This window comes from Blennius ocellaris (genome assembly GCF_963422515.1).
Source record: "Blennius ocellaris genome assembly, chromosome: 12".
NCBI lineage: Eukaryota > Metazoa > Chordata > Actinopteri > Blenniiformes > Blenniidae > Blennius > Blennius ocellaris.
Window position 1 is genome coordinate 21,093,907 of NC_137661.1, and position 17,623 is coordinate 21,111,529.

Sequence of the window (17,623 nt, forward strand, 5' to 3'; positions counted from 1 at the left end):
CCCAGAGATACTCTCCTCAATGTCCTTCCGTCTTGCATGATAGTCAAATTTAAACCAACAAGACAAAATCCTCAATTGAGCAGATATATTGTAGTCTTTTAAACAGAGTGTCATGACTTTTAAACATGGCACTAAGCACGTTGAATCACTAACCTCTTGGTTTGGTTTTGGGACTTTATCATGCCTAGTTGTACATGTTCAGTTTGTGATGTGTGTGATGCAATTTGCTTGATAACTCGAATAGAATCGGGGCTTTAATTTGACTTGATATCATTTGCATGAAAGCCGTGGTCACGCCGAAGAAGCTCTGACATAATTTGTGGTGGCTTCATGTCTTTCCACAGGAGTTATATAAAGTCTCTTCTTCTGAACCTGACAAATCCATTTCCACACAGGACACAATAGCCATTAAGAAGCGCAGCTCCAGAACAAGAAGAATACGACCTGTTTCTACCAGGCTGAGTGAGTACTTCTGTACATCATTCGCGACTTCTGACCCTGTCTTGTCTCTCCCAGAGCTCCATTAGTTTGTTTTTTGTTTGGGGTTTTTTTCCTCTCTCTCTCTCTCTCTCTCTCTCTCTCTCTCTCTCTCTCTCTCTCTCTCTCTCTCTCTCTCTCTCTCTCTCTCTCTCTCTCTCCCTCGCGCTCTCTTTCTCTCTGGCTGGTTTTAATCCCATCAGAGTAAAGTCTGGTTCAGTAGATTTCAGAATTGCCACAGACTCTCTTAAATTGACAACTTTGAAGCAACGAAGATGTCCCCACCTAATTCCCCCCGCTGTGTCTCCTTGACAGTCCCGACAACTCCTGACTTCCTCTATAATCTCTCTAAAACCTCTCAGGCCTGTGTGACGACTCCAGCTCCTCTCCACCTCCCTCCGTGCCGTCATATTCATCGCCACTATCCCGCTCTGCATCGTGGGAGGGCCTGTCGGAGCTGCCTACGCAGGGCCTGCCTCTCCATCATGTGACGCGAGTTCGGCCCAGACCTCCGCGGAGGCACAAGGGAGGGCACGTCCCTGCAGAGACAGTAAGACATATTAAAATGTGCAAGAGTCTTCAATTACATGCAGCATTGTGGAGTACGGCACTTTTACTCAAATCGCTCAATGTCACTATAATTCTCTAATTTTCTGATGTTTGTGCCTGCTGGCAATGGCTGCTGTCTGACTCGAAAGCAATCCATAAAAGAAAATATGGCTGGAATTGGATTATCTGTCTCAGTTCTTGCAGGATACGTTTGTTTTAATGCATGCATAACACGATCAGACTCACTAAACTGACCTCTGAACGAGGAGTTGGAGTGTGTACTTACGTTTGCGTGTGCTCAGCACTGCAGTGAAAACGGAGGAATAAGCCCTCTGGATGACGGACTGCCGGATTTCTACACAAAACGAGTGCTCCCAGATAGGTAAGGGCTGCTTTTATGTTTTCGACCTCACTTAAAACCATATCTGCCACAAGCCTCTCTTCACAGAACATCCTCTGGATTTTACATGATGAAGTTGGAGCTCACATTTGCTCAAAGTTGGTGCAATATTTCCCAAAGCAAACTGCTGGTTGTTTAATACCGCTGCTGCTTTCCCAGCAGTCATAATTTTCCTTTGAAAATAAAGTTACTAGATGAATGTGACTTCACCTTTAAGCTATTGTTGGCTATTAATACTGTTGCTTCAAAGAAAATACCTATATCCAATGGTGTTTACTGCTCAATAGAAAACTCAGGAAAACATATTTACTTAGCTGTTTGTCTTTGGGCTTATTTTTCCTAAAAGACAGTTTTCAAATAGAATGCTCACTTTGCAGTCGACACTGTCAAGCCAGACTGTTTTTAAAAGCAACAAGACACAGTAAACTAGGTACCTGTAATTCACATAATAATGCTCTATAGTGGAATCAATGAGGGAAAATCCTTCCAAAATGTGTTTTGTGCGTCTCCCTTCTTTTCTTTTTTTTTTTCAGCCGGCAGTGTAGTGTAGAAATACGGGGAATTACAGCCCCTTAGTGGGGATGACTACAGAAAGAATTTACCATTTCTGTTGATATGATATCTTCTATTTCAGAATATAAACAAACAGGAGGAACTGTTGTTGTCGAGAAATAAACATAACAAAAGAGGTAAAATGAAAAGAATGTATAAATAGTGAAAATTGTGCCTTCAATGGAGAAAACAGATACTCTGACATACATGAAAAGTGAATCACTCAGTGGAAATACCATAGAAAATTTTTTTTTTCAGGAAAGCTAATCTGCTGATACATGTTTATAACCAAGCATAAGTGAATACAATCGTATTGTTCATTGATGAAATTGATGCAGTGATTGTTAACATTGTCTTGCAGCAATGTGGATCTCAGATTGAATTTGCTGGGTGTAAGACATGTTTTTTTGTGTGTGTTGAGTTTTTATTCCTATCCTTCTATGGGTCAACTCCTGTAATCTAGCTTGTTAGATTATATAAAGATAATTATTGACTCCAAAATATCTGCAAGCGTGTGTGACATGTGTTGTGTCTCAGCTGAAGAGAGTACAGTAGAAGGTGAGAGAGGAAGGCGCCATTTAATGGTAAATTATATTTACATACGCTCACCGGCCACTTCATTAGTAAAAATTTGCTCGTCCCAGGTTGGACCCATTTTGCCTTCAGCACTGTTTTCATTCTTGATGGCATGAATTCATAAATTGTCAGAGATTTTTTTCCATACTGACATGATAGTATCACACAGTTAATGAAGATTAATCAGCTGCACATCCATGATATGAATGTCCTCTTCCACCAAATCACAGCATTACTATTGGATCGAGATCTGGTGACTGTGGAGAATATTGTGTATTGGACTTACTGTCATGTTCCAGAAAGCAGTTTGAGAGGGTCTGAGCTTCGCGTCATGGTGAAGTATCCATCAGAAGATGTTACATTGTGGTTTTAAATGATGGACATGGTCTGCAACAATACAAGGGTGATGCTGTGGTGTTTAAATGACACTGAGTCGATACAGAGGGGCTCAAAATATTTCACAAATAGATTCATTACACCAACAGCAGTTTAAGTGGATGTAAGCAGGTGGTTATTTAAGCCTTTCTATCGTCTCCAACCAGTCTGGCTATCTTTCTCTGACCCCAGGCTTCAACAGCTGGATATTTGCTTTTATTCAGATCATGCTCTGTAAACCACTAGAGATGGTTGTGAATAAAAAGCGCAGTTGATCAACCGTTTTTGAAATACTCAAAATGTCAACAACCTTACCGTATTCAAATTCACATTTCTTTCCCATTCTTATGCTTAGTTTTAAAATTCAGCATCTCATCCTGACCATTTCTCCATGCCTAGTTACAATGCAGAAAGGGAGCCTCCTGCACACCCAGCGGCCAATAGAAGGATTCAAATCTGTCAGAAATGAAGGAAAACATATTTACTTCAGAAGTCAGTTTAAAAAAAAAAAAAAGCTTGTGTTTTTTTGGAATATCTTGATAGAAGATGCATAAGAGATACATTCAGTGGTGTTATTGAGCTGATTTGGATTTACTTAAAACAAAAGTGGATCCATTATGAAAGGAAGTCGTCGTTGTCATCGTTTTTGTATTGATGTGTTGAATTTGTGTCTCAGCGGATTTTGAAACATGCCGAAAGTGATGAAAGTTTCATTACTTTAAAGAAAGTTGTTTCTGTCTCGATCATTGAATTCTCTTTCAAGACATGATTAGATGAAATAATTCTTAATTTTTTTCCCGTATTTAATAATCCTTCAGTTAAATTATAAATTAGACACCCACATTCAAACACTTTATATGCCAATCTCAAGTGAAAAAGAGACACATCAGATTTCAGACAGATTCTTTTTCCTCTCTTGTGTGAACCCTGCTGACTTCTCTCAGTTTCCACAAATCATATCTAAGGCTTTATTTTCAAATGGTTTATCTTTAGCTGCCTGTTTTGAAAAACATGCAAAAACTGTTTCTTGCCTCACCCATTTGATCTAAACACAAAGAGAGGTTTGTTTTGTTTAATGCAGGTTTTCTGACAATATGACTGGATGAGTACTTTTCTCATACAGCTGAAATAGGTCAAGTCCCGACAAAAGAGCCTGTATGTTTTGTCTCCCACCATGTACTAATCTATAGTTAGATGCTGATTTTTCTAATTGTTTCACATTCAAAGATATAAATATTAATGACTGTTTTGATCAAAGTTATAATAAGAAAACACATCTTGTGCCAGAAGCATTTAATTTAAAATCTGGTTATGGCTTCATAAATGGTCTGCACGTGTTTCAATACAAAGCCTTCATGATGTTGCAGTTTATCATTATATTTCATCTTGCTTAAACTTACAATAAATTTAGTTACCGTACCATACTTGTCATGCTGGTCATGCAACACATTAAGAAGCGACTTTTAAAGTAAGACATAGTGTGACATACCATCTGGGACCGTGAGATGGCACTGTATGAAAACAGAAGGGTGCCACAGTGCCACCAAAAAAAAACCTCCATTGTTCCTGTATTTCACTGATAGCACCAGCAAAATGTTGCCAAAATTTCCAAAAAGGAAAAACTAAACTTAAACTGGAAATTATGCAGGAGAAAATTCAAAACACAATAAAACAAAGACAATTTGGAGTATCTGATTTGAGGGACCGTGAAAAGCATAGAAACTGTAACTATGTAATGTTTTTTATAATTAATAAATAAAAATAAATAAATAAAATGACAACAAAGACTGCTAATTGTGTAGTAATAGCATGATGGCCAGAGCTGGAGGAACAAAATCACTGATGGGTATATGTTTTTTTTTTCTTTCACATTATTTGACTGATGTGGCTTTTACTCAGGTGCGACTTAGTTTGTAAAATACAATCACCTCTTAATTCTTTTCAAAAGATTCCCTGCTTGGAAAATTCAGACAGTAGTACAGAAACACAGAAGGTGCAGAAACCAAAACTAGGACTGAACAAAGGGGTCATGAGAATGTCGATAAACACAGCTTAACAGAACGATCAACATATGGACAGACTGTGACCTTTACATATGGACAAGAAGGCAGGGCTTGAAGAGACACATGTGGAAACGATGAAGGTTAACATTCAGATAAGACACATCCAACAGGCCTTTGCGGTCTATGTCAAGAATCAGAAACAGTGGAGCACGTGCGGGTGGGTGGCAGGAAGTATGGGAGTGACAGGAGGAATATGATGGTGAGAGAGACCATATTGTATTTGGTCTGCCCTGTCAAAGAACACAGGTGGAGACCTCAAAGGCAGATGAGGTTTGAATTAAAGGGAATATTAATGACATTTTGTGACCTCCGTGAAAACTAAATACAGAACAAGCAACAGAGAGTTCAGGAAGGTGACACGTGAGGCAGAACAGGTAATGAAAATTGAATAAGGACTCTACACAGTGCTAAACAGATAGACCAGACAAGATGTCTGGACCTTGTATAAGCAGCAGGTGGGGCTTGATGAGAGGCAAGTGGAAGCAATCATGGCTAATCTTCCAGTGTTTCACATGAAGGACACAGCAACAAGACACAAGAGATGAAGGTGTAGACAGTACACATAAACACCAACATGAAGCCAGACATGAACTTGAACAAATAGCAATCATGACTTAAAACAAGGGCACTTGTTTTTTTTACTAATCACAAGGAAATATCGGGAGATTCGTTGAGAAGATGGTCACATTATTAATAAACAAAGCAAAATACAAGCCTTTAAATATCTGGGAGTTCTTCATTATCAACAGACGGTCAATATATTGAATGGTATGGTATAAATTGCACAGAATTTAGGGACAAAACATGCAGAGAATCACTTCAGCTTTTTTAAACACAGGTTTGGAAAGTCATCATTAATATTCAGCTGGATTCAACAAGAGCACCCTCGGCTTATGAGAATTATCTGTCTCCCTTCCACAGCGGAATACATTTAGAATATAAGAGTGAACTTAAGATAAGCTATTGTGTGCCAAGAGATAGAGTAGCGTAGCAACACTGAAATTGCAGCAGTAAAGGTGTTGACAAACAATCAACATGAATGGCTATAATGAAGTCCACCTGAGGTGACTCACAGGACGAATGTACTTTTCTGAGCCGGGTTCATGGGGTTCTTTCATCTTTCAGTCAGCTGTCGTCTCTGCACAAAGCACATTCACTGAGGAGGAAGAAGAGGAGAAACATGCTGGCCATCTTTGGATTCCGTAAAAACCGCAACCAGACTCTGTCGAATCAGGGGCATGAGTATGAAGCAGAGGTCTACGGCGATGGATGCCATACTGTTGCTACAGCACCCACAGGGTGAGTGCTTTCACGAAGACACAAAAAGGTGTGGCCTTGAGCACCGTACACAACAACAATGTGATGCACACAGCGCCACAAAATATCTCAAGGCAATCCATGTCCTTTCCTACATCTTCACATTTCCTGCTGATAGCCTCTTCTTCATTGTTATGGGGACAATAAGTAGCATTGAACTCCAACAGAAATACTCTGTTATACTGACAAACATCACTTTAAATCTCCCTCATTTTTGTGGCCGAACTGTGAGATGGCTGATGGCTGCCAAAGCACAGTGAGGCTGATACCACTATGTATACACAGACGTTGATGACAGCTGGTGGCTCAGAGAGTGGATCCACCAGTCAGCCGAGTGATTAGAAACCAACATGCTGCAAGTCAAATACAGATTAGGGTAGCAGGATATGTATTTTTCTTTTCTTGAAACAACGCTTCTACGAAATCCTTTGTTCTCCAACTTTGTTACATTTTATCCACAATTTTGCATTTCAGACTATCAACATATCATTTTCTTCAACTTTTAGGACAGCGATGGAGAATGTGTACACACTCCTCCAGCCTCCAGTGTCTTCTGCCAGAGCGGGATCTCCCAGCGACGGTGGAGATGGAAAAACAAACAGTCAGCAGGTGAAAAATACCCTTGTTCTGAGTCCGCCACCAGTGGCGGGCATCCCTCACCCGGGCATGGGAGGAAGTAAACACCCCTTCTATTCTCCAAGAGAGGTACAGTCCGAGTGCTCCGCTATTAATATTGATCTCATTAAAAGTTTCCAGCTTTCTCAGCCTCTGTGTGATTTTCTTTTTGTGTGCTGTGCCAGATATCTGAGGTGGATCCTGTGTTTGAACAACCAGAGGAGACGGACAAGTACTGGGCGGACGACAAACAGAGGGCGACAGAGGTGCTGCAAGCAGACAAGCAGTGGATGATTGAGGGAAAGCAAAGTGAGCAGCACATGGAGAGACAGCGATGCGACGACAGGCTGCAGGAAAGAACTTTTGGTGAGCCAAGAATAATGGAGAAACAGGGAGACAGGCACTGGACCGAGAGCAGACATCCAGACAGACACCTGGACAGACAGTGGACTGTTGACAGACACACACAGCGTCAGATCGACAGAAAAATTGAAAGACAGTGGATGGGCGGCAGACAGATAGACAGGTCGTGGTCAGAGAACAGGTCGATGGATGTGCAGGTGGACAATCAGTGGACAGACGGCAGACATTTGGGGAAAAAGCCAGATAGACGGATCCAGGCGCTTTATTTGGCCCAAAGGCCACTGCCTCCGTACCCATCGGACAGAACACCTTCACCAAAGCAGGACACTGACCCTCTGAAAAGCCCAGAGGTACCAGTTGCAGAGTTTCAACCACCGGAGATGCTTGGCGACAGACACACGAGTCCCGATTCAGGAGGAGGTTTCACAGAAGGGTGGAAGATGAGCGGAGGAGTAGGAGGCGGTATATCTACTAATCGGGCAGCTCCATGCGTGTCCAAACCTGATCCACCACCACAGAGCAGTAAGCCCAACCTGTCCAAGCTGAGACCCAGACATCGACTCGAGAGCTCGGATGCTCTACCAGGTACTAACATGGGTCGACCATGTTAACGTGCTGTCAACACGAAAGCCGATTTTGGCTCACAGAGAGCTTTTTAGTGCAATCTTTGCCTCAAGCCCGGATGGCAATCCCTTTTCCTTTGATCTGCAGGCACTGAAGAGGAAGGTGATGCAGAGAGGGATCCCGGAAAGACAGAAAGAAAAGAGAAGGACAAAAGACGAGATTCCGAGGGTCAGCCGCCTCCAATTCCCGAAAAGGTTGGACATTTACAACAGTCCTTACTTAACATAGCTCTGTTTATGAGTGAATGTAATGTACATTTCATAATGGCTAAAGCGGTTGTATTCTGATCTAATTGCAGCCAAAGACCACCTCGTATGTGACTTTTCCAAAAGAATCAGCCAATGACAGGAACCTACCCCCTCCTCCTGTGCCACCTCCGGCTATGAAGCCAGTGCATGGGCTGCCAGACAGAGCAGCAAGCCAAGGTACCTGCAATGCAAACACAACCAAATACAACACAAAAGCTTTTACTGTTGAATAGTCCACACAGTGATAAATCCCTCAAAGGGAAGGTATCTTTGAACTTGTTATATTTATATACCAAATCTGAAGCCTCTGCTCAACATTTGATCAATTTTAATGGTGGAATGAATGTAGTGTTTGTACTATCATAGGATAAAATGGCAATTTCATTGGGGTATACTGACTGTTACAAATAGTAGGATGTGAGAAAATCTATAATCATTAGTGGAAAGAGCGGAAGAAGCCACCAGAGGCCTTTTAATGCCTCAAGCAGGAAAATTTATTGGTGCACTTGATTAAACAGGGAGCGGTGGGACAGCAATATAGCTGATCACTGCACTTGTCATCCAACCCTGATCTCAGTCGCTCTTTGGATCCGTTATTGCCATTTGTAATTAATGTGCACATAGGGCCAGTTGTACTTCACGGATGAGATAGAAGACGGAAACCAAAAATGTTCATAGAAGGATGAGAGAGTGAGAAAAGAAAGGAGGATTTGACGTGACTGAGGCTTGTGTGGTGGGTTGGCACTCCCTACAGCTAGAAGACGCTGCCTCCCACAGTCCAACGGCCTGCTTGTTATGCTAATTGGTGACTCTAAATAGCCAATAAGTGGGAATGTGTGTGTGGGCTTGTGTGTTTGTGTGATTGTAGGGATCTCTGTGTTAACCCTGTGATGGACGCTGGCCTGGCCAGAATGCGCCATGCCTTTTTCAACTAAAAGCTAGACAAGCTTCATTCAGATACCTGCAACCCTACATTAAGAAAGCCGACTTGTGTCAGATCTTTTTTCTACTTCATCTTTCATAATTGTTCAGGTGAAGAAGGACTGAGACTTCAAGCGCCAGTGAAGCCACAAAGGAACAGAAAAGCAATGTCCTGTGATGCAGGTACAGTTTTTTACTGTTTGATATTCACTCAAACAGGCTGCTTCACTCTAAACATTTGTGAATGGACTGTGTGTTTTGTTGATCTGTTTGTAATGCGTCTGTATCTAACTGTGAATTTATGTTTCCTGTTCTCACTGAACTCAGGCACTGACAGGGAAAGCCCAAATAACGTTGAGAAGCCCCCAAATCGCAAACCCCCTGTGAAAAAACCTAGACTACCCCAAAACAGAAATAAGTCTCTGGACGTGTCTGGTACATGTCTATGTTTTTATTTGTGTGTGTGTGTGTGTGTGTGTGTGTGTGTGTGTGTGTGTGTGTGTGTGTGTGTGTGTGTGTGTGTGTGTGTGTGTGTGTGTGTGTGTGTGTGTGTGTGTGTGTGTGTGTGTGTGTGTGTGAGAGACAGCATTTACAAAGTGTGGGTCAGTGTGCTATGATAAATATGAAATTATAGCAACTTTCCCATTTAAATATTTTTTGCTCACGTCCCTGTTCCACCTTGCAGACAGCTTCAACTCGGCACCTGGCAACAGCGAGCTGTTGTGATGTCCAGGAAATTACACCTGTCCTGCCACCATTGTCATGACAACCAGGGAGGAGACGAAGAGCGCAAAAGGGGAGGGATAAACTTCAAGCGGCGCTACATGACAGACATCACAAAGCATCGTTCTCTTGCTTCTGTTGGAAACAATCTTGTCATCCCTTTTATTCCTTTTTGCCTGAATTGACTTCCTTGTCTTTGCTTTCCTTACACCTGCTCAACTCCTTTTGTGGCTACGGTATTTTAACAGTATTTGCTACTTTTAGAAAACCCAAACGATCATTGTTGTGTGTTGGTGGATGGCAGGCAGATTGTGTGAGCGTTGTGGCTTCACTAGAACAGATGATTTAAAAAAAAAAAAAACGTCTTTATTAGAATGTGATTTCTTAAAATCTGCAATGCATTTCTGACTGCTGATACAGTTGATTGCCTTGGTTGACACTTGAAAATAAGTTGCTTCGTATCAAATAAAACTTGATGATTTATAACTAGTTTTGCTTTCAGAAACTGAAAGGTAATATATTTTATAGAACAAAGTAAATATTATGTATGAGCACCCTCACTGTATGAATAAAACACAAGTGAAAAACTTATGGTGGCTGTTATATTTTTTTATTAACCCGGACACATTTCCTACTTGCACATCAAAGTCTTACCACATTGAGCAACATACTGTGATTTTTTTTAATTTGTGGGGATATGTTTACTGTTTACTTGTTTGGTATAGATGTGTTGTACAAGGAAAGTGGCCAGCATTCTACCCTCACAATGATGAGCTTATCAAACTGCTAGTCGTTTGAGAAGTAGCTGGACTGGAGAATAGAGATAGAGCTGAAACTGCCTTCAACATCTTACATCAGAAGCATCTTAAAACAACTTTGAAGTCACACAGTCTTTGCTAGAAGTTTTACAGAGCTGGTGTGCTGAGCAGTGTTGTAATAAAAGCATCATAAAGTCGTGTTACTTGGTTTAGTTACTAAAACCTTACCAACTGATTACTTTTTTGAAAATAATTGCATTCAGAATTACTGAAGGTATTGTTTGCTTTTGACTCGTCACTTCTGTCATTCATGAAAATAGCTGTTGAGCTGAAGATCTGCTGTCTTTCCCTGACCCGTTCACTTTAGCATGAGCTGAGCCTACTGTGATGACAGAAGAGCAGTTGTGTTACTATTTCACTAAGTTCCTGTTTAGACTCATTAACTCTGCACTCACTTAGTGCTTATGGAAGCGATATGAAATACTGTAGGTGACAATTCAGAGGTTAGAGAAGCGGATTTGTGACAATTACTGGTTCAAATCCCGCAGCGGATGGGCCACCACTGAGCCACCACCACCCTGAGCAAGACCCTTGACCCCAATCAGCTGCTCGAAACAGAATGTGCAGAAATCATTTCCCCACGAGGGATCAATAGAATATACAACAAAATCCAATAAGTCTTTATATATCAGAGCAGACATTATATAACGTGTGTGTGTGTGTGTGTGTGTGTGTGTGTGTGTGTGTGTGTGTGTGTGTGTGTCACAAAAAAGTATTTAATTGATATGTTCAGTGAGTAGTACACTGACTTTATTTTTTTTTCCATAAAAATGTTTTTCTTGAATTTTGTCATTACAATAACAGAAACAAAACGAAACAAACATACACAAATAATAAAGACAATAGCAACAAGGTTAATGGTACACTGTTCAGACAAACTAACACCTCAGTCTCCTAGTATTTATGAGACATGGCAAAATAACAAACCAAAAAGCACAATATGAGATAGAGAGGCGCCCTCTTCTGTATTTCCTTTAAGACTCCATCATACTTGTCCATTATTTTATGTTAAGATGTGAAGTAGTTTTCCACTGTCTATAAATAACTCTAGAAGCAGTGATCAGTCCACTGATAATAACATAAAACTCACCGTTTTATGTATTTGGTATTTTGGATCTATCTCCCAGCAATCTTTATTATTTTAGAACATGCTGGTGCTGATAAGTCCAAAGGTATGAATGTCCATTTCACTTTATCTCTGCTGCCCCCAAGTGTTCAGAAATATGTTACGACAGTTTGACAAAATGATGAACGTTTCAAATGGAAATACTTGAAAATGATCACTCATTGTTAGTGAAATTAAATAAAATTATCGAAGGCAACGCCCTGGTCATCCTGCCTGCCTGCTCGGACTTCCCTGATCACAGGTGGAGGCGGAATTTACCTCCTGGTTTCAGATATGGCCCTATGGTTGGCATGGCAACCACACACGTACACGTACACACACCTACACGTATATATCCACAGTCGAAGAATGTGAAACAGCAGGGGGCGACTGATCCCTGTAAATGAGGCAACCACTGGGCTTCAGTACACACACACACACACACACACACACACACACACACACACACACACACACACACACACACACACACACACACACACACACACACACACACACACACACACACACACACACGAGGCAGTCGTGGAGGTTGTCATTAGCAACAGTAATGTGACCTTTTTTTTTTTACCACCCCCCCAAAAAAAAAGATGCTGTAATGAGCCTTATGCGAGTTTGAATACCGCCTCAGAGTGAGAAGATCTTTTATTGTTTTGCAGTTTGCTGCAATAGAGATAAGGAGGCTGTTTTTTTTCCTCGTCTTCTTCTACTGAATCAGTGATTTTTTAATGAGCAAACTCCCTCTAGGGAAATGCAAAAGAGGAATTTCAGTTTACTCAGACTAATTGTTCTGTTCATTAAATGTTACACATGTATATCTTAGCACAATTTCCATTTGCATTTCCACTCGAGCTCTCACTTTCTCCCCCAGATGTTTATGCTCCGCTTGGAAGCCCTAAATGCATGAAGGTAAATGGATCAAGGTAATCACGTCGTGAAGATAATTATGTTAATAAGACAGCATCGTTCATCAGATAAAAGCTGATTTTAAATGTCTTTCCTGCATCGACTCACTCCTAACCCCGTCACTCTGCTCTGGCTGAGCGACGAGCAGGTCTCTCCTGGAGCAGTGTAACATCTCAAATGCTGATTTATGGGGAGATTACAGGCAGTGCATTGGCAGCCCATGCAACAGTGACTTCATAACAGTGCAGTGAAATATCACCCTGCTGTTGGCTTGAACTTTTACACCCACTCTACCTTGACTCTGATGTGGAATCTAGACAGTAATAATAATAATAATCCCCAATATTAATGTTTCCACTGCAGAGGATCTCTGAAGAGGACAGCTGCACAATCAGAGATCGAGAGTTGAGGCATAAAACATAAAGATGTCACCGTGAGGGACTTAGGGTTAATATCTGCATCATCTTCAGTTAAAAAAGTACCCACAAGAGAATTACTCCTCCATTGCTGGCTCCTTAAAGACCCCATGCATGTAAAACACATTTCCCTGGTTTTTATCTTGTGTCTATGAGCTAATTGTTACGTTTATCCTCGCCAATTAATTGTCAGAATTTTTTGTGTTGTTCCCACTGAAAACGCCTTTCCTGCTTCTCAAATTGGAGTCAAATGTCCGATGAGTCATCCTGCACTCAGGGATGTTCACCGACTCGCCACCAATAGAAATTAATCTGAAGTTTGTGAGTCTCTCTTCACCATCCGCAGCGCCACTGAGAAAATAACAGGTCCAACTGGCACAAGTGTGTAGCACACACTTCAGGATGGTTGTTAAACCATGTCAATCAAACCTGGATCACTCCCCTCTCTACTTTGAAGTGTTTTAAACATTAAAAAAAAAAAAATATATATATATATAAATATATATGTGAATCACCACTCGGACAGCGTTTCACGGGGTCTGTCAACACATTGCCCGGTCGTTATCGTGGCTGTACAGCACAGTATTCTTCACAGCTGATACGAAGACACATCACATCATGCAAGAGGCACCCGAACACATCCTACTCCTCTCATCATTCTTCGCCTTGTTACCAAGCAACATGATCACATAAAGGCCGAGGGAAGAGAGGAGCCAGAGCGAGAACATGTGTGGGTAGAGGAAAAAGATGTGCGAAAATAAAAAAGATGCAGGCGGTCCAAAGAAATGTACACGATCGGCCTTGCACTCCCCTGGAAATCCAAATACCACGTGCTTTCTTCCGGGTTGAGGAGGGATTGAGATTATGACGAAAAGCCTGGCGTATTCAGTATTCGTCTTCAAAAGGGTACAATAGAACTTGAAATTCCTTAACTCCTACATACAGTATGTATCCTGACATTGTTGAATCAGCCGGAGGAGCGAGGCGATTCAAAGTCATCCTCCACGCTGTCGGAAGGCACTTTGGGCAGGAAGTGACTCATGAAAGCAGACAATGATAAGATGCAGTGTTATTTAATGTAATTACAAGCATGTCTACAAAAGGTCATATGTGAGCTGTTCGACTCGGTTGTCATGGGAACTGTCCTCCTAATGGGGAACAGGGGCCGCTGCCTTTGAAGTCACCTTATGGCCCGGCAACCTTGTTTGTGAGCTGGAGCGGCTCAAACGGCGTCAGTCCCGGGTCTGTGGACGCTAATACGCATGTACACAACCTGCACAGCTACTGCTAATCAGGATTAGACAATTCTATTATGTAATTAAAGCTAGAAGGAAACATGGCCCTCCTGAACTTTAAAAATGAATGAATAAATATAGTAAGGTATTCGCTTCATGCTGTAAAAGACATTTTTGAATATTGAATTATTTTTAGGTGACATTTACGTGTCCTCTTTGTGGCCACCTGGGTACGCCAGCTTTCTCCCACCAATCTAATGACATGTTTATCCATTTATCTGTCATCAACATCGTCTGTACAGTAGCTGTAGATCTGTGCATTAATGACTGTGTGACTCCATGTTTTGGCCCTCTGATTGACTTTTTCAGGTCCTGGCCCTCCATCATGCAGGGACAGAGGCCTCAGCTGCCTGATCTGGAATGAATCAGGCACAGAGGAATGGATAGATGTACTATTTTTATTTTATTTGTGGTTTTTATAGTAATACTTGATGTATAGGTGTACTTTTTTGATTTACCGGAATACTCATTCGGACAATAGTTAATACACGTGACTATTTTATTTATACGAATTGTGACAAATCATATGTCTACTTGTCAATGAATAAACTTCATAAATACTATATTAACACTTTGTTGTCAAATCGGGAGCTTCAATTGGACTGATGCTTAACTTGAACTCCAGGATCTGCAAAGTGTTTGTGGTGTTAAGAATGACAGTAAAAATATCCTAATCCTTCCAGAGGGTGATAGAGGGGAGAGAGGAATCAGAGCGGCTACGTGTGCGAGGAAGAGAGGGGGGGGCAGCGAGGGGGAATGAATTAACAGATTTAGTGTCATCTCTCAGTCTGGGAGGGGAGCCAAAGTATCGACCACCTTAATCCATTCATCCCTCTCTTCCTCCTCCCTCCTCCTCCTCCTCCTCCTCCTCTTCCACCTCCCCCCCTTCCCACCCAAACCACCGCCGTCGCTGTCTGCTGCCTCCCCCGATTTCCACCTCTGTTCATCTGTGTGTTGTTTTTTTGAGATTAAAGTCGTCTAATACGTTATGTTTGTTTGTAGGTTCGGTGTTGTTGTGAGGTGGTGCGTGGGTCACTTTTAGGCCATCTGTCTAGATTTAGTCTCGATTGAGTATTCCAGGCAACGTATTTGCCACTATTTGTTGTACATAAGTGACCCACAGAAGAAGTAAGTGCAAAAGCAGCGTAAGAATTTAAGAAGAATTTTGTTCACGTGACACAAAAGAACCAATTGCAGCATCTTTACTTTGTCAGTCCGCTAAATGAACTCAACCTGGACATTTTGCGGATAAACACCTGCAAAAATCCAAGTGATCCACTTTCGTATCAATAAAAACATATGATCATCATACGTAAGTGTTTCTATTGATCTGATGGGGAGATTGATGATTGAGGATGGGTGGGTGAAGTAATAGCTGCGGTACTGACAGATTATGTGTTACATTACAGACGGTTTATCGAAGCACGGGTATCTGTTAATCTGACACTAGTTTCAGGGGGAGAATCAGCGTTAATCCCATGACTAGCCTGATAAGTCCACTCACAATGAGACCCCACGTGTGGACAACATGAGTAAACACACACACACACACACACTAGTAGACACAAACAAAATAGTCATGACTAAGATGGTCTGGCTTAAAAATCAATAAAAGACAGTAAATAGCTTAGGAGGTATGAAATGTGTAATCTTGGAGGTACACAAGCTCAAAGTCAGACTTAAACAGCCAATTTAAAGCTTAACAGTTGAAGTGATGGATTAGAAGCCTGTTACAAAAACCACTGAGATTAAAGCTGCCGGGGGAAGGAAGTTGATAAACAATCTTGCTGGAGGAGGAATGACGATAGAATATTTTACCAAACTGGGTTTTGCAAAAGAGAATGAAGCAGTGTGGGTTTGAATGTAATTGATTATAATGAATGCTTCACAGCATGCCACATTTGTTTTTTTGATTAAACCGTGTTAGCATTCAGTTGGAAGGGAAAGAAATCACACAGCCGCCAGGCATCCAGCAGCTTCTACAGTGATGCTTCAAGTGAAACAAAAGGGCATCACACAGTTCTCAGAGGGACTGCAAAAAACATTTTCAACAGTTTCTTCAAAACCCAGATCCAAATTTGTTTCTTTTTCTTTTTTTTCTTTTCAAAACAAAGCCAATATCAAATAGAGATTTTTTTGAAGATATTTATTTTTTTATATATTTGGGGTTTCTAATATAAATTCTGCATTATCAAAAATAAAGCAATATTTATATTATTTTCATTAAGCTTATAAAGCACTTTTCCAGCTATTGAACAGTCCCCAGATCACTTTACATCATCAGTCACATTCACACACCAATGTAGGTGGCTGGCTGCCACGCAAGGCACTCAATCCATCCATTTGGAGCAATGTCAGGTTCACTATCTTGCTCAATGACACTTTGGCATGTGTATAGATAGGGATTCAAACCTGCAACCTTCCAATTGAGAGACGACCCGTATGAGAATGACAAAAATATCAGCTGCTGGTCTGTACAACCATGACTCTGGTGAACTAATTCGCTGAAGTTGCCACCAACAGACAAACATCTCTCAATTAATCCACCTAAGGAATGAGGTACATTATAATGCAACAGCTTTAACACAATTTGCCAAAGAGCATATAAAACTCTCTTTTCAAAGCTTCTGTTAGCCTTGTAACAGATGTCAGTTCACATCATGGGTCAGTGGGGTAGAAAAATACTTTGAAAAATTAATTAAAAGTTCATATGCAAGAAATAGATGGATAAACATAATTAGTTGAGTGCAACATAAACACCACATGTATTGGAAACAGTTATTGTAGATGTTCCATCCATGAAAACATATAATCTGACACGTTACAATACTTTACTGGTCAAACAGTATCGACATCACGAGAAAATGTTGACTATTAAACACTGTGGTTTTTTTTTTAATATATTTTTATTTCATGTATACAAATACAAGAAATTTATATCGGAACCAGCGATATCACAGTAGGTATTCCAGTTAATATTCTTAAAAGTGAACACATCTGCTTTGAAAGCAAATTACTTCCATAATATACAAGTATAAACCGTCTTTGTAACTGGGTTTTCAAACAGAAATGTATTATTGATTTCATGTTTGGTTCACTGAAATAGTCGGTGGAGCGGACCAAAAAAACACAATGAACAAAAGAAAACATTTGTTTTTCGACATGTTTTGAAAAGTATGAACCTGCACTATCAAAATTATTCCTAATTCTCGAAACATTTACATTTTCATGATTGAAATAATTCTGCCCAATTAATTAT

The 17,623-nt window shown here is 40.8% G+C and overlaps 1 protein-coding gene across 1 annotated transcript in view; it reads left to right on the top strand.

The window, feature by feature from the left end:
• Window positions 1-10,012, top strand: part of LOC308137749 (capping protein, Arp2/3 and myosin-I linker protein 3-like) — a gene marked incomplete at its 5' end in the record, with an annotated part of 33,419 nt that extends 23,407 nt beyond the window's left edge. Inside the window, 11 exons of the mRNA XM_080506558.1 lie at window positions 396-462; window positions 840-1,027; window positions 1,329-1,408; window positions 6,118-6,291; window positions 6,816-7,014; window positions 7,110-7,872; window positions 7,999-8,105; window positions 8,210-8,336; window positions 9,192-9,263; window positions 9,408-9,515; window positions 9,766-10,012. Coding sequence (XP_080362684.1) covers window positions 396-462; window positions 840-1,027; window positions 1,329-1,408; window positions 6,118-6,291; window positions 6,816-7,014; window positions 7,110-7,872; window positions 7,999-8,105; window positions 8,210-8,336; window positions 9,192-9,263; window positions 9,408-9,515; window positions 9,766-9,806 — 1,926 coding nt within the window. The 3' untranslated portion in view covers window positions 9,807-10,012. The remainder of the gene's footprint in view (window positions 1-395; window positions 463-839; window positions 1,028-1,328; window positions 1,409-6,117; window positions 6,292-6,815; window positions 7,015-7,109; window positions 7,873-7,998; window positions 8,106-8,209; window positions 8,337-9,191; window positions 9,264-9,407; window positions 9,516-9,765) is intronic.
• Between the last annotated feature and the right edge of the window lie 7,611 nt (window positions 10,013-17,623).